General features: G+C 43.4%; 1 protein-coding gene across 20 annotated transcripts in view; it reads right to left on the minus strand.

The window, feature by feature from the left end:
* The window catches only part of MEGF11 (multiple EGF like domains 11), a 271,786-nt gene that overhangs the window by 26,437 nt on the left and 222,301 nt on the right, over window positions 1–23,048 (minus strand). For all 20 annotated transcript variants that reach the window (XM_053988365.1, XM_053988361.1, XM_053988362.1 and 17 more), the window contains 5 exons: window positions 11,506–11,652; window positions 8,822–8,956; window positions 4,805–4,933; window positions 1,820–1,948; window positions 990–1,118 (listed from right to left, as the gene is read on the minus strand). In XM_053988365.1, coding sequence (XP_053844340.1) covers window positions 990–1,118; window positions 1,820–1,948; window positions 4,805–4,933; window positions 8,822–8,956; window positions 11,506–11,652 — 669 coding nt within the window. The remainder of the gene's footprint in view (window positions 1–989; window positions 1,119–1,819; window positions 1,949–4,804; window positions 4,934–8,821; window positions 8,957–11,505; window positions 11,653–23,048) is intronic.

Genomic DNA, 23,048 nt, shown 5'->3' on the forward strand with positions numbered 1-23,048 from the left:
TGCTGAATGCAAGTGTGTGCAAAAACATATTTATGAATTAAGTTACGTGCACAAATTCTTCCATAAAGATCCACGTAGCCACTTACAGTTAAAAAGCCTTCCCTTGCAAATCTGGCAGGAAAGTTACTGAATTACCTTACTGCCAAAAAAAGTGAGGGAACCCTGTGGAATTAGTGCCTTGGGAAGATGAAGTGGATTTCACCTGTGTTTAGAATCCCAGTAAGTGGGTGAGAATTTACTGGACAAACAAGTAATTATCCAGTTACAGCACATCCAGTTTCCAGGACCCTCATTCTGTGTTCTTTAAAGAAGCCATTTGGCACAGCCGGCTAAATATTCCAGTGGGATATGGACAACAATTGCAGGAAAACATTCCAGATCCCTTGCAAGGGAATTGAGGTTCATTGGGAAACACTCACTGCTCAGGCTAAACACAGACCCTTCCCAAAATGGCAAGCGACCTTGTTTCCCTTGGTCTGCTTTTATTGGAAAGATGAATCTTTATTTGGTCCATGTCTACATCATAACTTCTGTGGGAAGGCCCCATATCCCCAATATTCTTTGGAAGGCAGAGGGCAGAAAAATGTATTCCTTTTAACCCTTCTGTCTGTGCACTGGGAAACCTGGGGCTGCTGCTCTCAGCAGCGTTAACAAGGCCTGAGGCAGCCTCAGGGCTGGGGTGTATTAATCAGGTACAAGTTGTTTGGGAAGGCCCCATCCAGTCAGCACTGAGTGTAGGGATTTGCTTTCTCTCACTTCACTTTAGCCTGGGAATGAAAGGCCCAATTTGAAGGGATTCACTGAATTTCTTTACGCTTAAGACTGTCCAGTTTTCCAGAGGTGCCCTCTCCTCCCTATAGATTATATAAGGTGCCTGGGGTCATTGTCCTGCTGACATCAACACCTCATTTAAGAGCCAGTTTGTGCAAGAATTCTGAAACACATCCCCCTCTCTGGAGAAAGAGAGGACTGAGGTCACTGGTACTTACTCTGCTCACACTGTTTGCCTGTAAATCCCGTCCTGCACGTGCACTGCCCAGTGATGTGGTCACAGTCGGCTCCGTTCTGGCACTGGCACACATTGGCACAGTTCTTCCCATAAAAAGCAGCTGGGCAACCTTTCAGCAATCAGAGCAAGGAAAGAGTAAGAAATAAGCTGAAAGTCAAACTCAGATGTGTTATCAGCACAAAGTATGTGGGCATATAAATCTATGGATTTTCAGCCTCTGTATGTTTAATGACATTTATTTGATGGTCTAAATGCAGAGATTCTGTGACAGCCAATTTTCTTGAAGTAATGTTTCTCATCTTTACAGAATTGACTCTTAAGTGTTTCAGAAGAATGAAAACTTGACCCATCTATACAAACTACATTTTCCAGAAGTGAAAGAAGATGCTAAACAGAAACTCTCTGGAAGACCAGGGATCAATCAATTATTTGCAAGTGAAAGAACCTTCTTAAAAGGCTCACCAGAACTGGATCTCCTCTTTCATACTGGTAATTTGGTAATTTCTCACTAGGGTGAGAAATCGCTAACATTTTCCTAAATCAGACCATAAATACTGGGGCATTAACAAGCAGGGACACTGACTGTGCAAATTCTAACAATGAATCAATAATCTAAATGATTTTTCCCTCCTTTACCGAGCGCCAAAGGCATAAAAAACCTTGGAAAGCTTCAGGACTATTTTCTTAGGGGTGATATGAGGTTATCAGGAGTAAGTAGCATGTGGTTTCCCAGGGAAAACTGCAATACTTGGAAGAGACACGAGGTAGCAGCACATACTTTGACAGATTCCCTGTCTCTGAAAGGCTTACGCTGAGTGCAGTAGAGCCCCGTCCAACCATGGGTGCATCTACATTCTCCATCGTAGGGGCTGCACAGTGCTCCGTTGTGGCAGTTGCATGAATGAAAGCAATCAGGGCCCCAAAACCCAGTGGGACAAGCTATGAAAATAAAAAACATTTGTTAGCTGACAAAACAGAAAGCAATGATACTGTGTTAGTGCTGTGGAGGAGCAACAATAAAGGGAGAACCCGTGAGAAATCAGCAAAGGCAGAACCTCGCACTGCTGAGCTTGGCAGAGACTCCTGGACAGTGACCAGTCCTTCCTGGACAGTGACCAGTCCTTCCTGGACAGTGGCTGGTCTTTCCAAGCCACCAATTGCTCTCCAAACCCTGGTGCCACCCTGTAAGCTCTCCCTGGCACAGGGATTTCTCACAGCAGGTTGATGGAGGGGATTCTGCCCTTCTGCCCCACTCAGGTGAGACCCCACCTGCAGAGCTGCCTCCAGCCCTGGGGAACAACAGCAGAAGGATTTGGAGCTGCTGGAGCAAGTCCAGAGGAGGCCACAGAGATGCTGCAAATGCTGAAGCCCCTCTGCTCTGGAGCCAGGCTGGGAGAGCTGGGGGTGCTCACCTGGAGAAGAGAAGGCTCCAGGGAGAGCTCAGAGCCCTTTCCAGGGCCTAAAGGGGCTCCACTAAAGCTGGAGAAGACTTGGGACAAGGGATGGAGGGACAGGACACAGGGAATGGCTTCTCGCTGCCAGAGGGCAGGGATGGATGGGATATTGGGAAGAAATTCCTTCCTGTGAGGGTGGTGAGGCCCTGGCTCAGGTTGCTCAAAGAAGCTGTGACTGCCCCATCCCTGGAAGTGTCCAAGGCCAGGTTGGACAGGGTTTGGAGCACCCTGGCATAGGGGAAGGTGTCCCTGCCCATGGCAGGGGTGCAATGGGAGTGGCTTCAAGGTCCCTTCCAGCCCAAACCATCCCAGGATTCTGTGATTCTGTGATCCTCTGTGTAGGGCAGGAGGCAGGATCAGGTCTGTGCTGCAGTGAGCCAGTGACCCTCGACGTGACCCCGCTCTGTGCTGTGGCCACTCTCCATGCCTCACTGGCATTATCTGTGAGGACAATTTAGGCAGGGTTGCAAGATATGGAGGTAATTTAATTTTCTTTTTGACATGCTGGAATTCTTGCACAATAAAGCCCAGCTATTCAGGTTTATTTTGCTATGCAATCAACCACTAAAATTACCACATTCATCTGAAGCACAGACTGCTACTCCAATCATGAAAAAATGTAAAGAAAACTTCTTCCAGTATGAATTCCCATCCACAAATTAAGATTGCTATTGTTGTTGGGGGGGCTAATATTAAATTAAAATCTCTGGGTCTATTTTATATTTCAACAAGTACAATATTAATACATTAAAAAAAGTTATTGTAAGCCTCCCTCCAAAAATGAATGCAGTCAGTTACAGTTGTTAGTGTCAGACTAAAAGATCCGAAACTATGATAGGCCTTCAGTATAACAACTATATTTTTGCTTTAAAAAGCACTTTCCATTGCTTCCTGCTAAAGACATGAATTAATAAGGCACAGTTCCCAGGAAACCTGAAAGTACAGACACCAGGCCTATTTCCATGGATGCCAATGGCTCCATGGATGATAAATGGAAGTTTCTGGCATTTGACAGACACCTCTAAAGCCAGAATGAATGGCCAAAAAACCCTGCCATGACGTAAATCAGCAAAGGTCACTGGACTCACACAACGTAAGCTGAGCAGGATTTGGCCTGAAGTGTTTGTGCTATAAGCAACCAGAAATACTTTTCCAATGCTGTTCTAAGGCAGAGCTGCAGGGGCTGTTAGTCAATCCAGAACTGGCTCTGGAGTCGGAGCTAAAATTATCTCCAAGCAGCTCCAAGTTCAGGTCACTCCAGGTTAACGAGAACAGGGCTGGAAATAGCCCGGGAGGGGAGGCCAGGTGCCCACGGGAGCCTGGAGTGGGACAGGGTCACCTTGGGAGAGGTTCCCTTTGTGTGCAAGGAGTAACTGAGCAAAGAGCCACGTCCCCCTCTGCTCATCCAGAACACAGAGCGCCCACAGCCAGGTGCTGCCTGCTGAACTGCTCCTGCTGACCTGGCCTGCCTCGCTCTGTAAGGAAAACCATCTTTTTTCAAGGTTAACAGACATTTCCCAATTAGGTGGCTAAATATAATGAGGAATATGTGCAACTTTCTGTCTTTTTTGCCTTTTTTTCTGCTGTTTTTGAGTGACAGCAATATTCTGCCTGTGGAAGACACACAATAAAAGCAAAATTGCAGCCATCTGTTTTTATCCGATTCCTGCTTTATCACTTGGAGTTTAATATATTTTACTCTGGAATGCTGTCTAATATGCTAGTTGTATTCTGAATATGAAGTAACATTTCTGAATGATTGGATATTGCCTCCCTCTGTGATCTAGCTTCAATTAAGGGATGCTCTCAGGAAATGACACTTTGGGATCAGCAAATGCCAATCTTCTACCTGGGCAATTTTCAGAAAGAAATCCTTCATCCCTACAAGGCCACATTGACTTTTACAATTAAATTACATTTAATAGAAATATTTCAGCTACCTAATTTCTCAATTCTAGGGATTTGGTACATGAAAACATTTACTGGTTAATAATGTCTAAATGTAATAACTGAAAGAAAATGATTTCAAAAAAATAAATAAAAAGGAATCCAGCTAGAAATTAAAAGGGAGCATAGAGCTTTCTTTTCTGATAAGAGCTTGTGACCTCCCTTTCCTGGAATAAAAGCCAGTCAGGGCTTCTGCAAACTCCAAATGCAGAAACTAATTCAATTCAAAGCTAACTTAGATTAATTAAAAGAAATCCGCTTTAAAGAGAGTAAGGCACTGGCTGTAATACAACAGGGATTTCCCCAGAATCTGTCTTTAACTTTGAGAAAGCACTAAACAAACACATAAATAGGATATTTGAAGGCAGAGATGGAAAAATGACCCTTTGCTTACTCTGGGAGCAGTCCATCCCTATCCAGCCCGGGAAGCACTGGCACGATCCGTCGATGGGGTTGCAGGTGCCGTTCTCGGTGCACTGACACACCTCAGCACAGTCCTTCCCAAACTTCCCACTGGGACACACTGAAAACACAAGGCAGCCTCTTCAAAAGCAATGTGAGGAAATCACAGGACTCAACATATAGCAATTAGAGATAAAATTAATTACAACAGTTTTTCTTTGATGAAGCAAAATTCCTCTGGAAAGCAGGAAAAGTATTCGAGCCCATTTTGCTTGCATCCCAGGAGTAAAAACAATAGGAAAGAGTAATATCAAAATCCATTTTTCTGCTGGAAAATGAAGCTAACATAGCCAGAAGATTACAATTATTGAAGGGCAGTATGGAAGGATTACAAGAGAAGAGACAAAACAGAGAAGAGAGGTCTTTAGGAGAGGAAGAGAACAAGAAAAACTTAGGGAGAATTCAGTGAGTAGCAGCTACAAGTGAGTGGCTGGAACTGGTTTGGTTCCCAAGGATTTTATCTATATTTATATTTATGGATCCTATATATCTTTTTGACTGAGAGTTATTTAACAAACGTGCTGCACCCCAACAAAATCAGCACCTCTCCCCCTGTTTGCCCACCTAAGTGAAGCTGGAAGAAAAGAAACTGTCATTTTTTTTTCCAGAGTCATCTTCTCACATCCTAAGCACAGTGACAGGAAACTAATAGACATGTAGATCTTCAACCTCCCACCAAATTATTGGAAATCTTTAACGTTAAAGTTGATGGAAAGCTCTGCTCAGTAATGAATGAAATGTTTTATTTCTGGGCTCTTATTGGCTGTGTTCCCTGACAAAAACTGATGCATTTTCAAAACAAGATAAAACATACAGTCCATCTTTGCAAAGAGCGTAACAAATGGAACTGGACTTGTATCCTGGTAAATAATAGCAATGTCAAAAAAGTGATTAAGGCACTTCCCTGAATTATGCAGCTGTTTTACCACTTCAGCCTCTCTCACTTTCTCAAAAGTAGTCTCTGCAGGTGACCTCAATCTATCCTGACTGTGAATCAGCCACAGATTGAAATCCTGAGCTGTGATTCATTGGCTTTTATATAATATACCATCCTGTGCTCTTACAACAGCAGAGTATTGTTTTCTGCTTGTGTTTCTGTAGACTATGGACTTATCTGTAGGAGTGGATAAAGTTGGGTTTGGCTTTCACACTGTGTGCTAAACAGAACTGTTCCTAAGTGAAAAGAGATAAAACTGAGCACAATACACAGCCAGGATGGAAAGAATACACAAAGAGAGGAAAGCAGAACCCTCCTATCACAGACAGCAAAAACTGAACTGATCTGTCAGCCCAGGCTCCTGGACAGGCCACACCATTATTCCCTTCCAGTGCTCTGCATGAAGCAGCTCCAGGCACTCTTTTATGGCATCTTTGAGATGGAGATAGGCAACACCACCTTGATGAAGGCTGGGGTTTGTATGTACAAAAAATGGAATTCTCAAAGGACTTCCTTAGAAGAGGAGCTGATTTGTTCTGCACCACGGAATACTGATGGATCAGGGCAAGCTCTGATGCAAACAGAGCTGCTGGCAAAGGGACCAGGTCACACTTTGGTGCTTTGGTGCACACAGGCAGAGCTGGCAGAGGGGTTCCCTCCACAGGAGCTCCCCTTGTCTCTGGGAAATGGGACAATGCCCTCTGGAATGTCAGCACAGAGGGATGACAAAATGGTTCTTCTCCCTAATTTAAGCACCTGGTTGTGGACTGACAGAGAGACTTGTGAAGATGTGAGATCCAAATCCAAGCACTTTTTAAATGTCTCAATCATTTTTAGAGAACTGTAAAACAAGGCCTAATGCTGCTTTCTTCAGCAGCAACCTGACTGTACAACAGATTGGGATGTTAATTAGCTCAGAAAGCTCTGAAGTGGGACTCCCAAAGTCCCTGTGGGATGTCAGGTGTGTTCTAGCAGCGATAACAAGTTATTATCAACCCATCTCGCTCCAGGATTGTGAAAGACATTCATAAAACAGCTGTTTAGTTGTTTGCAGCTCTGAATCCTTGGCACAACTGAGTCAACCTGTGCAGTTTTGGGGGTTACACAGCTCCTCACATGCACATACTGCTGGTGGAAGAATGTTCCTGCTGCCAATGGCACAAGGAAATGAAAATTCCAAAGTGAAATCTTAATTTCACGTTTTTCTAATGGAAAATTAATTAGCATTTTTCTTTCTACAAAATAAAGTTACATGTTAACTCATTATGACAAACTGCAACACAAATTGATTTTAATTAGGACATGAATATTTTAAGATTAATTTGCTAGATAGATCACCATTTCAAAGTAAAACCAGAAGTGCTGAACATCTGAGCAAAAATAAAATAGTTTTCTTAAGAGGATAATTAGACCTGCTTACGCTTTGAAATCTGGCTAACGTTTCACATAAAATGGACAAATTCACTGAAATACGTTCATTTTAATAAATTAATTGGTGTAATGTTTAGTTGACTATACAGCACAGGGGAAAAAAAAAAAACATGGTTATATTTAATCTATGTTTAATGATTTTGGGTAACTGCTGCCTGCAATCCCAACTTACTGAAAACCAGGTCATTGAATGTGTCATTCAATGTTGGCAGGGATGGTGACTTCACAGGGGCAGTGGCCACTACAAATCACTTCTTTTAAATATCTGTGTAAAAAATACCCACTGCAGTATGCAGCAACTGAGAGTGCAGAAGGCTGAGGGACTTTGTGGGTGTTTTTAGGATGAAAATGACACCTGGAGTTAAATGTGGAACTTTGAAAGGTACAGAAAGGTGATGGGTGTTTGGGGGAGCTGAAGTTCCTCTTCACCTGTGAAAATGAATTCACTTCTCTGCCTCACAGCAAACCTTCCTGTCTCCTGCACTTGTGTCCATGGTTTTAGCTATTCCCAGCCAGGTCCTGCACAGTGTCAGTGAGGTTTTGTGCACAACTGGCTGTTTGGGATTGTTCACCTGAGCTGGTCTTTACCTTAACCAGTACCTCCCTGTCCTGCTGCAAAGATCACTCGAAGGTGCTCTCAACATTCAGGTGAGGACAGGCTGAGCAGCAAGAAAAACGAAGCCATTGGATGCTGATGTATTTACAGCAGGTGTCTCATTCCACAGTCATTTCAATCCAGAGTGGCAGAGCTGGTTTATTTATGAAACAAGGAGCACATCGTATTTACAAGAGGGTGACAGAGTACCTGTTTGCATTTTCCCTCTGAAGGAAAGATTTGTGTGAAAAATGCATACTTTATGTTTGGCTTTTTGCAAATATTACAACGAATATTATATGTGTAATGTTAGAAAGTTATGCTGTATTAATTCTCTTAAGTAGTGTGTTAAATATATTTTTAACACATATATATATATATGTATAATATATATATATATTTTTAAGTTATAACACAATGTTAAAATAGGAACTATACTATGTAAGATACTTTTTAACTAGCTCAAGAAAGAGATGAGATAATCAAGAAACTCTTTGCACAGAGATAACAGTGACAGAGCACACAAAGAGTTACAGCTTCCTTATCAGAAAAGACAAACATTCTTCCACCTTCTCTCTGTCTTTATGGACACACCAGGATTAAGGGGAAGCAGTTGACAAAAACCAGAGAAATTCTCAATTTGCAAGAAATTTATGCATAATGTATGAGATATATGAATATGCAACAGGCTGTTGCTTTTAAGGTTATTCCTTTGTTCACAAGGCATGCTTGTCGTGACTTAGTGTCCGAGAGCACCCGGACGTCGGTAATTCTTTGCTTTTTATTGTCTTGTAATTGTCCTAACTCTTAAATTTTTATTACTCTAATTGTATTTCTATTTTTATAACCATTTTATTATTATTATTAAACTTTTAAAAACCAAGTGATTGGCGTTTTTTCACAATTTGCTTGGCATGCAAACTGCCGAAACAAGCGAAAAAGGCAGGAAGCTGGGATGGGACTCGCTGCAGAGCCCCGGGCGGTACCTTGGTTGCAGAGGGGGCCGGAGAAGCCCGGCAGGCAGTCGCAGTGCCCGGACACGTGGTGGCACGGGCCATTGCTGTGCACGCACTGGGGACACGGCTGGCTGCAGTGGTGGCCGTAAAACCCGGGGGGGCAAACTGCAAACAGAACAAACCAAGCTGTCACAGGTTTTCCAACATTTTCTCATCACTCAGAGCTCGAGAATTCTCTGTCTGTCTTAATCCCAAACCAATATTTCTTAATTTATCAATCGCATTTTTGTGGACAGCTGAAATGATGAAGGCTGTTGGATTGTTCCATGTCTAATAAAGTGCAGGCTCTGGTAAAAGTGCTCCTGTGTTCAAATATTCCCACCTTCCTTCCTCCTGGAAGTCCTTGGCTATTTAATACCACAGCAGAATTCTCAGCAGCCTCTCTCTCTCAGGACATTCATTTGAGTCTCTCTGACCTGGACACTTTGACAAAACAGGAATTTAAGATGCCTGAGACCTCACAGCAGATATGGTTAATAACACACATTCCAAAGATTTTAGGATAGATAGGAAAAGAAACACTGGCATACATGTACAGACAACAGAAACTCAGAAGTGGAAATTGAGTCAAGAAATCAGAGAAGGTGTATTAGGAAAGAATATTTTATGTCAAACCTACTATGCCAAAAGCTGATTTCCAAACCTATCTGGTGCAATGCCTGTGCTCAGCTGGGGCAGTCATTTTATACATTTCATGGGAGGAGCAACAGCCATCAAGTGATGAACAGAACCCAATAATGGTAATTATGTAACACCATACAAAACCACCTGATTTGAATCAGTAATCACACCAGATAGCTGGGTGAACTTGTAATGAATTGTGTGCTTATTTTGTCTAAAACCTGGATTGAAATTATTATAGAATTTGTACATCAGGTATAGAATCAGGATTATGGCTCAGTATCTCTTCAAAAAGCAGGTTTTTGCTTCTAAGAGCATGTAGAGTGAAAAAGCATCCACTGTCCAAACATCCACTGCAATAGATAATACAAAGAAATGTTAAATTGCAGTAAGTGACAGTAAAAATAACTTTATATGTTTTTATTTTTACTCCTGCGATTCTCTGTTCTATAGTTCTGGCTCAGTGGTTACTAAATCATGTCTGTTCTATTTTTCCAGCAAATGAGAATTTTCTCTTGGACTGTATGTTCTCAGAGGGTGTCAGGCTCTTACCCCACTGCACATTTCCAGCTGGAGCTTAGCTGACAGGTTGGTTGATGATGCAGTAGCTATAAAACAACCTGGATCATTCCTGGAGACATTTCTGCAGGCTTAAGAGCACTAAACCATCCCAGTGTCTCATGTAATCCTGATTACATGGACAGGACAAGTTGGCTGAGTATCATCTTCAGTATCATCCTCAGCTCTGCCTTGTAATAAAACAGCCTAAATCCTGTTTCTAAATGAATTTCTAAGAGAAAAATATGGATGATTTTGAGAACAAGCTTAGCAAGGTCTCTTGTTCACCAGGTATTCTTGAGCTCAAATCTCAGAAAAGAGCTGGAAGCAAGCTGGAGTCTCAGGCCAAACACTCACAGAGGCAATAGCAGAAGCATCCACAGGATCCCTTTGCTGTCACCCCAGTGGGGAGGAAAATTTCTCCCCATTAGATCCTTAGCAAACATCCTCAGGGAGCAGCCTGATTCCTGGGCTTGCAAACTGGGCAAGTTTTACTCTTGTAGCCTGCATGCCAACAGCTGATAGAACCAAGCTGGGTTTTTTTCATCTCAGAAAGGTCAGAAACTATTAACTTCTGGAAGTTTTGCACTCTTAAGGTTTCAAATTTGTAAAACATTTTCTTCTTCATCTCCCTGAAGCTCTGAGCTCCACATTTTAGCCTTGGAGAGAGGTTTTACAGCTACACAGATATGCTGAAGCACCTGGAAATTGGGGTTTATAATGGAAATGCTTATAGGCCATTAACGACAGCAGTGCTAGAGGTCATTGTTATAATGGCTTTAAATAAAAACTGTCAGCTACAAATTATTTTTAGAGATGAGTGTGTTCTAGTGTCAAGTGTAACTGGTGAAATCAAAGGGGATATATGAACTGGGCATGCAGGATGTCTTACAGCAAGAAGAAGAAATACTGAGCAAAAAGAAAGACAAATCCACTCATTGCTGACATGGGAAGATGGTTGGTGTAGTTTGGATCAGTGAATTAGGGTCCCTATGGGGCAAATGCAGATAAATTCCCAGATAAAGCAAATGAGAGGATTTTTATCTGCTTGGTACATTTTAATATGTAGCAGCAGAGCATCAAACAGGAGCTATTTTGGGCTGCTGTGTTTCTTTTCCTGGCATATAAGAAAACATTGCCTTGTTATTTTGATGCCAACACTCATCCACTTGTCATTATATGATGGCTGGTGGCTGACTAACAGGTCTGACTTCACTGCAAATCTGTGTCCTGCCAGCTTTGGTTTGTAAAGGTGCTGCTCCTCCTTCCAGCTCACCTGTGACCTCCAGGTGTGCTCAGAAGATGAAACACAAGGCACAGTACAGGAGAGTTCTTGATGAAGGAGCATTTTCCAGGCTCTTTTGCCCTCAGGAAGTCATGAGCTAAAGCAGCTCAGAAACTGTGGATTTGTCTGTTTGGTGTCATAAAGGAGCATTTCTACCTGCCTTGCTTCTGCCTGCTATGGAAAATCTTACTTCTCTGGCACAAGGGCCCTCTGTATCCCGGTGCACAGTCACAGGTTCCATCCTCAGGGGAGCAGGATCCCCCGTTCTCACAGCTGCAGGAGATGGAGCAGTTGGGTCCCCAGCGGCCCTGGCTGCAGATGTTGTCACAGTGGATGCCTAAGGACACAAAGCCACACGTTAGGCTTCCCACAACTCTTACTCTGCTCATTGATCAAAGAAATGCTTGGCTGGACTGATGCCTCACAGTCCCTCAGAGCCAGCGAGGGAGTTTGGGAAGGAAACAGCTCCTCTTTTATCTGCTTAATAAAGTGAAAATTAAGAAAATGCCAGAGAGGTGAATTCTGTAGGTGTTAGTGGGCGCCTGTTCAGTCCTCAGCACCATTAAAGAAACTCTGCATGTCATCCAAGAGATGAAGGTCAGGAATTGCTTTAAAGTCACAAAATAGCTCAAATAACTGGTCTGGAAATAGGCAGTTGATTGAAGCCTGATTACTTACCTGTTGTGAATTGGACGACCATAAAAAGAAAAATCAGGATTTTGCAAAAACATGTTCAGTATTTGGATTCTTGAACACAAGTAAATTAAGCTCTATTTTCTGTTCTGTTCCCTTCCTGGCTTAAACCCCTGTGCTCTGGTGTTTTGTGCACATACCCCACATCCAGCCAGAACTCCCCAGTTCTGTGTGAATGAACTGAGTTCTGATCCAGCAAGTGGCCATATGTGAGCACAGGCTGAGCATTTGCATGTTAAATGGAGACTGAGACCTGCCAATCCAGCTCCCAGTGCTTCCCAGGGTGCTGCTTTGATATTTATTATTATGAAGAGCAAAGCTTGGAAACACTGAAAGGAGCACACGGCCAGGAAACTTAACACAAGGCTTCTGGCATGGTTTCAACTGGCTTTGTTTAAACTGGTGACTTTTAAAAACAACCTTGTGCCATGGCTTGTCACATATAAATGTGATTGAAGGAGCTGATCCTCCACAGTGTCTGAGAGGCTCACACTCCACTGGAATAAGGCAGTACCAATACCTGCAATTAGCAGGGCTATTTGCATGATCAAGGGCTGCTTGGATGGGTTTGCAGGAGCAGGAACTAAGAGGGACACTGAGCAGTGCCAGCTGCAGGGAGTGGCACTGGCAGGAGCATCTAAAACAGCAGAAGTGGATCAGAGACTGGCTTGGAAAGTTTTCTTAGAACACGACCCCAGTGGGAGCCTGGCCCTGAGATCGGGGGGTACCCACACGCCCCAGCTGGGCTTCCAACCTTGACCTGAGATGTTCTTTACTATCCCTGACCTGAGTTGTTCTTTACTATCCCTGACCTGAGATGTTCTTTACTATCCCTGACCTGAGTTGTTCTTTACTATCCCTGACCTGAGTTGTTCTTTACTATCCCTGACCTGAGATGTTCTTTACTATCCCTGACCTGAGATGTTCTTCACCATGCCCAGCCTGAGTTGTTCTTTATCACCCATGCACACGTCCCACAATGGGATCCAAGCAGCCCAGGGGTTGGATTAGTGCAGCTCTCTGCAGAAACACAATCCCAGTCATTTCCTCCACCTCTGATAACTTCATCTGGATGCTGGAGGTAATGCACTGCATTTGGGGAGCTGGGATCTGTACGGTCACCAAACTCTGAGCATTATTAAATCAGCTGAAAGTCATTATAAATACACTTACAGTGCAGTTTCAAGTTGGTTTTATAAATCTCTGAAGTTAACACAGTAAGAAATACTGCAGAGCCAAAATTTCCCTTTTCTGAAGATTAATCATACAATTATAATGTCCCTTCCTAGAAAATCTTAACCAAGTCTGGCAAAAGTACAGTTTGAAATGTGATTTCTAGTAATACATGATCTTAGCTTTATTTATAAAGAGACATGGACCATTCTGTACAGCTTAATAAAAACCACATTAAAATACAGTAAAAACTTAATACAAGCTCAATTCCTTCATATCCAAGTAAATAAATCTGAAAAAAGGGACTGTGAAAAGAGACAAGGAACATTTGTATTAGTAAAATCAAGAAAAGCAAGTATTTTAAAGTCTTCCCTGCTCCCTTTGAAATCAAATATATCCTTGGATTACTTAAACAAGTGCTTTGTGTGTGCATTTATGTCTTTTATTCACAGTAGTCTGTAATTAAAAAGTCAGATGATAAATTTTAAATAAATACATGTGATTGTATTTATAAATACATATAGATGATAATTTATAGCCTTGAGTCTCAGTGTGAGCTCCCTGAACTGAAATTCAGACACAAACACAGAAAAATGTGCATTCTTCCTCCTGATTGCAGCATTAAAATTACAATTCTGTCATTGTGTAATGTCTATTTATAAATGGGGACAATTAAACAGCATTATTTCTTGTCTCTTTTGACAAAGTTTGGGGAAGAATGACACTGACTCTTTTCTTGTGGAAGGTGCCTGAATTTGAATGCCAGGGCTGTTCTTGCAGCAGCAAAGCCCTTCCTTTGGTAATGAGTAATGAGGGATGTCTTCCCTCTCCTAACGAAGGCAATGAGTCATTGTGGAGCTGATTGTTGTAGCAAAATGGAAAGGGGGGAAAGGAAACTTTCCTGAAGCCTCTGGCACCCATTACAGCCCTTATTTATTTGTACATTTCCAGAAGACAACCGAAGTGGTGGCGCAATCAGGTTTTATTACTTTTTATTACTCCAAGTTAATTCTCATGGAAGACTTCATTTTTGAAGGCTCCTACATGCATTGAATTGCAAATATAAATGAGAAGTTAAAATTGCATCTGAACATGCAAGTCTTATGGAATTGTGCTGGAAAAAGCACCTTAATTTTACAATTCCCTAACCTGACAGCATGTGAAGGGGGAGTCCCTCCCTGCCAGCTACTTTACAGTCAGAGTCAGTGAAGCAGCAAGATTCTGTAATGTAAAACTTTAATATTTATTTAGGAACTTGCTGATGAACAGTTCTGATAAGCAATTAGTTTTCAATTTCCATAACTACAAAACCTGCTGAAGTTGACACACCTCTGTATTACCTCATGTTACAACCACAGATTTCTAATTTATGAACAAAGTCCTGGTTTCTCATGCATGGTGTAGAAATTAGAAAGACAACTATCAGAAGTCCTTGAAGCTGCAGGGAGCAGTTCTATACATAAACTCTATTGCCTGGGTACCAGGGAATTATCTGCCAGCCCGAGGCTGTGGTTCACAATTGCAGACACTGATATAAAATTACACTTTCAAGACCTTTTTAAACAATGTTCTGGGGCTGAATTGTAAATGAAATTCACATAACTTATAAAATTGTAGTTATCCACTGGACATGGGCAAAAATCTGCACTTTTGCAGCAAGGCAGAGCCCAGGTAAGAGCAGAGCCCACTGTGGCTTTAATTCAGTCTGTGAAACAGCAGCCACAAACTCTCCATGGCCCAGCAGGGATTTGGGGTATTGGATTTCTGCAAGCACTGGCTGCTTTCCAGTGGGATTCCCTTTGGACTGCTCTGTTCATGGCATTTAGCTGACAGTCCCAGGAGTGGCTTCACTCCCTTTTCCCCACACCAACCTCCTTTGCACACTTGGTGGGGAGGAAAACCAGCCCTGTGGGCCTGAATTACTGTGGAAAACACAAACTGGGTTCAACTCAGCCCATCAGAGCAGTCACAACTGCACTGTTCCAAGGAACAACCGCACAGGAGAGCTGCTCCAAACTCCTGCCCCTCCAGGACAATTTCCTACCAAGTGTCCCAGCAGCTGCTATCTGGGACATGGGGAATTTCTGGGGTAACTCAGCCCAGACTTCCCAAAGGTGAAGCCGTTTGGTTGGGCAGGGATCTCCCAATGTGGAGCTGCAGATAATCCTGATAAAGGAAAGCAGCAGGGAGAGAGGTAGAAGAGGAAGAGAATCCCAGAATCTCAGAATGGTTTGGGTTGGAAGGGACCTTAAAGCTCATCTTGTCCCACCCCCTGCCATGGGCAGGGACACCTCCCACTGTCCCAGGCTGCTCCAAGCCCCATCCAGCCTGGCCTTGGACACTTCCAGGAATCCAGGGGCAGCTCCAGCTTTTCTGGGCAGCCTCTGCCAGGGCCTGCCCACCCTCACAGGGAAGAATTTCTTCCCAATATCCCATCTAACCCTGCCCTCTGGCAGTGGGAAGCTGTTGATAGAAACATGTGTCTGTCTTACATGGAGCAGTTTCAAGTTTGACCAGATGAAGTCAGTCTTTGTATTCAAATTTACAAATCAACTGTGATGGATTAATCCAACATCCACCAAGCATCAGGAAAACGAGCAAGAAAAAGAAGAGGAAAAAACCTCCCAAGCCATACAACTGGGATGTGAGGCATCTGTTAAAGAGCTCCTTCACAGGCTGCTTCCGTTAATAATCTTCAGTGGCTTCAAGAAAGTTTGTCAAAGTAATGCAGATTTAGTGCTGCCCATTACTACATCATGCTGAAGGACTTTGGAGGGGAAAATTCCTGAAAGCCAGACATAAGTAGAACTCCCTTTTTTCCCTCTCCAACTTCTGCAATTGCACTCGTGCTTGGGGATTACGTCTCTGGCTCTTAATAAAACTGCCATTGTTTCTCTGCTGTGTCTCTGGATAGTTGGAAACTAATACTCCAAACACAATAAAAGAGCAAAAATGGATGGAATAAATGAGAACCAGTGGCCTGGTTTTGACCACTGCTATCCCCCTGACAGTAGCCTCTGCAGCAATGCCTGCACACTGCCCAGGATCTAATTATTTTTCAGGGACGTAGGAATTTGATAAATTATAGGATGTAGTTCCCTCCCCCCCAAGTACTTTAATTTTACATCTACCAGTGTATAACTGTAATTATTTCTCTGAATAAGATCTTCAGCTTTTTTTTCCCCTCAATAGTCCCAATCTAAAGACAGATGCAACATCAATTAGGAATGACAGGAATGATTTCAGCAGACATTTGAATCCAACACAAACATTGTGCTCTCCTCCACCTGTCTTTCAACATGACATGAAGTCATAATAATCTCTTATTTCTGGCATTTGAATAGCTTTGGAAAGAGCTGCTTTTTATGCAAAAATAGGCACTGGATTTATGCAGGCAATGCTGTGGAGGCCCGAGGTTTGGTGAGTCACGCTTGGCTTTGATGTGGAATGCTGGTGGCTCGTGTCTCTGGCAGGATGGATCCTCAGTGGTGGTTTGTGCCTGCTGACAGGCACCCAGCACAGCACACACCCTCCAGCTGCTGCTGCAAGGCTGCTTGGGGTGGGCCAGCAGGGAGTTCAGGTACTGGGAGCACTGTGGGAATGTCTCAGTGTGTGTGAGCTCTGCAGCAGGCTGCTCCCTGGGGAAGATGTGAGACCCTCTCTCTGGTCTCTGTCCCACCTGCAGTGATCCCACTGGCAGCAGCCCCCACCCAGCCCAGGTGGCCGTGCCAGGGGCAGAGCCAGAGGCCACCCAGGTCACCCTGAATCCTGCCTTGGCCTCCTGATTGGTACATTTATTTCTGATAATGGCTTCTATAGTCACACATTCATGTTTTCTTTAACCTTATTCTCTTGTCTTTCCCTGATACTCTCATTGCTGTTACACTTCTGTTCTTGTAAATTCTATTTAAATTGTATTTGAGGTTAGGTCCGTGTGCTTTCCTAAGCAGAGACTATTCTGCTTCAGTCTCTAAAAGGGAAAAGACAATTCACTAAGAGCACAAGGAAGAACTGTCCAAGCTGTGGATCAGCTGCTCAGAGGGGCTATCACAGAGCATGGACAAGAGTTCACAAAGAATTCTTGATGCTTTTCTATCACTTTTTGCATCTTTATATTTATTCCTACCTGAGGCAAGCCCTGAAGTATTTGACTCAGAGCCAGTCAGAAGCACCACAGCACAATTCCTGACAGCTCAGCATTTAAGAATGCTGAAGAATGAGAAAATCAGTGTGGGGAGGGCAGCAGATAGAAGGAAACATAAAGGGATCTCTCATAAAATTAAATGGAAACATTAAGAATTGATGGCTGCTCATCTAGTCTGCAAATAAGCTATTTTTGTTTTTATATAGTGAAACTACTCAGCAGAGAACAGCAACCACACTCACATTATCTATGAACTTCTGTGGTGCTCTCAAATGCTTTTTTCAATTATTTTTTTCCCCAAATTGGTGCCATGGAGCCCTTCCTTCTCTTGCTGAGCATCTTTCACCAGTGGATTCAGAGAGCCAACTCCTGAGTATAACAGCCCATCAGTCTAAATGAAAGCTCCATGATCTGGTCCTAAATAATGAAGAATAAGCCCTTCCCTTCAGCCAGTGAAAAATTCTAAATTGTCCCTTCTCTCAGCTGTGCAGGGGCGATTTATGCACCCATTAATGTAAGTGTTTTTCTGAAAGTAATACACTTAGAGCCTAATGCACCTCTGTGGAGCTCTAATCCTACCCCTATTTTTAATTATCTAGAGAAATCTCCAGGTATGAATCACCCAACCTGGGGAATTTATGCAATAAAAGCTTCTGAGGCAAGAGACCTACCTCACAAGAAATTAGGTAAGTCAAAATGTTTGCTAAAATTAAGGATGATCTGGTTCCCTTTGCTCCAGGGTATTCTCCAGGGTGCACTCCTGCAGGGGAAGAGTTGCCCTGAGCAGGCAGGGCAGACCTGCAGAAAATGGGGCTAAAAGGAGTCAAGCCCTGCACAGCCCTGCTTCATCTTCAGAGCTTTCCTATTTCTCAAATGCTGGGAACAGTTCCAGGCCAGGAGGGAAGAGAAAGCTGGGGAAGATGTGAGCAGACCATCAGGCAAACAGGAGGACCTGGTAACTGGGAAAAGCTGGGTTGTTTTCCTGCTGCAAATGTTCAAGCTCCTGAACGAAACCATGAGTGAAGAACAGCTGAGCAAGAGCTGGGGCACAACCACAGCCTTTTGTGGTCAATGATGTTGAAATTCCACCCTTTCTCCTTGGTGTGGGAGGGGAAGGAAGATGTTTACAACATTTTTCAATGAGAATTCTTTCATGAATAACATAATGTATTATAGAACTGTGGATGGTTTGGGCTGGAAGGGACATTAAAGATCATCCCATTCCACCCCCTGCCATGGCAGGGACACCTCCCCCTGTCCCAGGCTGCTCCAAGCCCTGTCCAGCCTGGCCTTGGGCACTGCCAGGGATCCAGAGGCAGCCACAGCTGCTCTGGGCACCTGTGCCAGGGCCTGCCCACCCTCACAGCAAAGGCAGCATAAAGAATATTTCTACTTTTTAAAATATCCAATCTAACCCGACTGTCTGGCAGTGTGAAGCCACTCCCCCCTGACCTGTCACTACCTGCTCTTGTAAACAGTCTCTCTCCACTATATAAATATAAAAATGTATATCCACGCCTCATTTTAGCTTGCAGGCTGTTTGCTGAGCACTCTTCCCTCTCCTCCTTTCACACCCAGCATGCCAGCAGCCAGGATTTAGTCTGCTGAAATGTGCACAAATAATTTTTCCCCACTTCTCACCCACATTTATTTATAGGTGACTATTGTACACGGCCAGGCTTATATATAGAATGTCTCCACATTAAAATGGAAAAGGGTTGGGTACCTCTAACGTCAAGTCCCATGTTTTTAAAGCCCATTAAATTAGCATCACCCAGGATGCCATCCAAGCTCTATCTTCTCTCAGAAATTTAAAAGCTGTCCTTTATTAAGCAAAATTAAACCCAAAAATAAATACAAAGATAAACAAACTTGTGTATCTTCTGTGTTTATAAGCTTATTACTGCAATGATTTGCATACATGCTGAAGTTTAGCAGTAGCCTCACTGCAGCTGCTAATTATAGTCTGAGGGTCTGATCCAACTCCCACTGAAGGAGTGGCAAAAATCCAACTGATTTCACAAAAGGTGAAATATATACAAAATCTGTCACAGGACAAACACAACTAAACCTCAGTCAGATGAAAATCAGGAGCCCCCCAGATACCTGCCAAGGAAGGCACGGACATAATTAATGTCAGGACATCAATGAAATCTTTGATATAACTTCAGAATTCATATTTTTGAAAATTAGCCCTATATCAGCAGGAACCATCCTTAAAGGTTTCTGTCAAAGAGAGAATTTTTAAGCACAGCCTGACATTAAAATCTTATCAACTCACTTGAAATTAAGTCAATGAAAAATTAAAGCTAATTTCTAATAAGCTTATCTTACATTCATAGACTAAAGGGCACTTGTCGAATCCAGAGAGTAAGCACACCTTTCATATGGAAAAGATTTTCACACTGGAAGGGCAGAGGCCAGGAGAGAGGCTAAAATGCACCATTTTAGACTGACTCTAGAAATGTCTAGTTTCCCTGTCCATTTAAACCTAATGTAAGGATACAGAATAATCACAGAAATAAATTATTAATTTAAAAATCTGGGATAAGACTGCCAGAAGTGATAAATGCAAAATATGGTGTAGATAATGGGACTAGACATCTAGAAAATGCATGTTTAATAGGAACTTACTATTGCTCCATTCTGGTATTTTAGGCTCTCTCTTACAAACCAATGGTACGAAACAATCTGATGGGGAAAAAAAAGTCAACCCATGACATTGTGAATTCTAAAACGCTCTGGATCTTTAGCTAAAAAGCTGCAGGTGCATGAAACAATCCCTAGATTTTTTTCTGGTTTTAAATAGGCATGGAAAACCAGCTCCCAGTTTTACCATCACATAGGTGAGGTTGATCTACTAATGACAAGAGAATTATTTAGGCTTCAACCCAGTACAGCTGAGGACAGGATCTGGCTCTAAGATTATAAATTGGATACAGCTGCAATGAAAGAAAAGTCATATAAATACCAACAAAATGTACTTTATAGAAAGGGTGGGGTTTTTCTTTCATGGATTTTTCACCTCCTTGCAAAGAACTCAGAGAAAGTGAAGTTAAAAATACCTTAGAGCTCCCCTCAAAGTGGTCACTGCTCCTTTAAAATTCAAAAAGGCTTTCCCTTGAGTAACAGGCTTATCAGTTTTCCTGAATTAATGTGTCCACAGGAGGCCAGAAACATGTTTCTGTGTTTGAGTGACAGTGCAGATGTCACTGCCAGCCTGCAAATGTTCCCAGCCCTGCAGCCTCGTCCCTTGGAGCTGCCCAGCAGCACCTCCTGAGCCCATCCCTCCCTCACACCCCCCAGGTGGAAATCCTGCAGCTCCAGACTCCCACAGCCACTGTGCTGCAGCTGGACACGAGCAGAGACCACCAGGGCTTGTGTTCTGGCAACGTGGGACAGTTACTGAGGTTGTAAAGGACAGTGAAATGTGTATTTTGATTTCCTGTAACAGCAAAGAGGGAGGCTGCTCTTACGAGCCAGGAATGAAGCCTGAAGGAGAAAAGCACCAAGGTAAAAAGATGTTTGTTCCTCAGCAGCAAGCATCATTTGCATACCTGTGTTTGCCATCCTGATTAATTAAGGAAAATCTATATGGGCTTCTTTTATGATTAACTACGGGATACACACTTTTATGTTTCCCATCTCATATCTACAGCACCAGGCTAATTTTCCCCACACATCTTTGGGATGTTAAAATATAGTGAATAAACTTTGGCTTTGGATACTGAGAGAAGCCTCTGGGTACCCCAGCTCAGTGGGGAGCTGCGATACCATCGCCACAGCAGCTCTGCAAAACCAGAGCACCACACAAGAAAAAAGGCAGAACAAGATGCAGATAAGACAGCATTTCAGATTAAAGGAATTCAGATAAACAGGATTTTAACTGACCTTAGCATTTAGAGGAGTGGAATATATCCCCCTGCAGATCACTTCCCATTTAAACCCAGTGCAAGAGCTGAAAGGGTAACAAAACACTCACTGCCACAATTAGCCTGGAGCACATGGGCTCATCTCAGGGAGGAGCAGAGCTCAGCATGAGGAGCAGCCAGGCCTGTGGCTCTGCTTCTGTGGTCAGTCAGGGAGTGGGAAAATGGATGGACTCAGGTCTTGGGGGCAGGATGGGCACACCTGGGTCTGTCTTCCCAGGGAGCCTTACCTGGCTCTGGTCAAGCACCTCCAGAAATCAGAGGACAGCCAGCAGCTTTAATTTAATTATTGAGGGATGTCGTGAGGGAAGCAGCTAAAGGCTACACAGTTTCAACCAGCTGGAATCTGTGAGGAAGCCATTTTTGGCACAAAACCTGCTGCCAGCAGCTGCCTGAGCTGGGACCAAGCTGAGGGGGTTTGAAGTTCATCCTGCATCCCCACAGGTGATGCAGCTGGAGCTGTCATCTCCAGAGCCTCAGCACTACATCTGGCACAGCAGCACTGTCATCCTGCTCACCCAGCAAGGCCACCAGGGCAGCTGGTCCTTTCCTGTCCACTTTCAGATGATAGTAATTAAGAGGAGCCTAACTGAAATTTATAACCTTGTCATTGTCCCTTGAGCATCCAGGAGAGGAGGTTGCACCTGGGACAGGTGAGACTCATCCTGCTTCTCCAGGACCTGTTTGCTTGCAAAGGACTTGCAGGAGCTGCTCTACCATGCATAATTTCTGTGTTTCCATTCCCTCTGTGGATTCAGTGTGTGCAGGACCCCTAATTAACCAAATGTAATTAGCACTGAGCATTTTGATTTCAACCTGAGTGTACATAAAATAACACCTCTTCCACAAATGTCTGGTGTGTAGGGAGCTCTAAGGGACCTGTGCACACACACAGAGCTGCAAGCACAGAAGTGTCTGTACCCAAAATGCACAGCAAAGGTGGAGAAAGAGATCCTTATTAATCCTTAAACAACATCCTGAACAATCAAGACTTGGTTTTCTGTGAGCAAGAACTTCCCTTTTTAACCCAGCACTAGATATAAGCACCTCTTTTTTGGATTTCCAGGGTACTATTTATACACAAAGTTATACATGTCCAACCTGGAGAACTCCATCCAATGCAGGGCTGAGCCCTCAGTGTCACTGCATCCCCCATTTCCTTCCTGTGGAGGGAAATTCAGCTCTGCATGGCATCAACAGGTTACAGTTCTGATTTTGGCCAACATTTCAACACGCTTCATTTTGTTTTTACCACATGAGAGCATTTTGCCACTGTTGTTTTGGGCTTTTGTTCTTGCTGAGCTATCTCCAAAGCCATTGGTGGCACCACGTGCCACTTGGCTGGTGATTTGCAGCAGTGACACCAGGCACAACCATCCCCAGAGCTGATCCAGCCCCTGCCTCTGGCTGCACGTGTGCAATTCCCCAGGAGCTGACAGGGAGGGGATGTGCATGGCTCGGAGCAGCTTGCTGCCTCTGTGCTCATTCATGCACCCAGCTGGTTTGCACAGCTTTGTGATCTCCTGCTTGAGACGTGGGGATCTCTTCATCATCTTCCCATCTGCCAGGGACACTCAGCTCCTGAAAATTACCTTCCCCCAGCTGGTATCCACAGAAGGTCATCGTCCTGAGTAATTGTCTTGCGTGGCACTCATGACATAATAAAAGGATGGTAGAGTGCCATTACCTTACGTTGTGTGCTACTCTGGACATGACTTTTTCCTTCTTTTGCCAGTCCTTCTCCATGCTCTTACCATCTAGCAGTCCCTGAAGGTTTATATCAGTAACATCTTG

Source organism: Vidua macroura, chromosome 12 (genome assembly GCF_024509145.1).
Source record: "Vidua macroura isolate BioBank_ID:100142 chromosome 12, ASM2450914v1, whole genome shotgun sequence".
NCBI classification, from domain to species: Eukaryota; Metazoa; Chordata; class Aves; order Passeriformes; family Viduidae; genus Vidua; species Vidua macroura.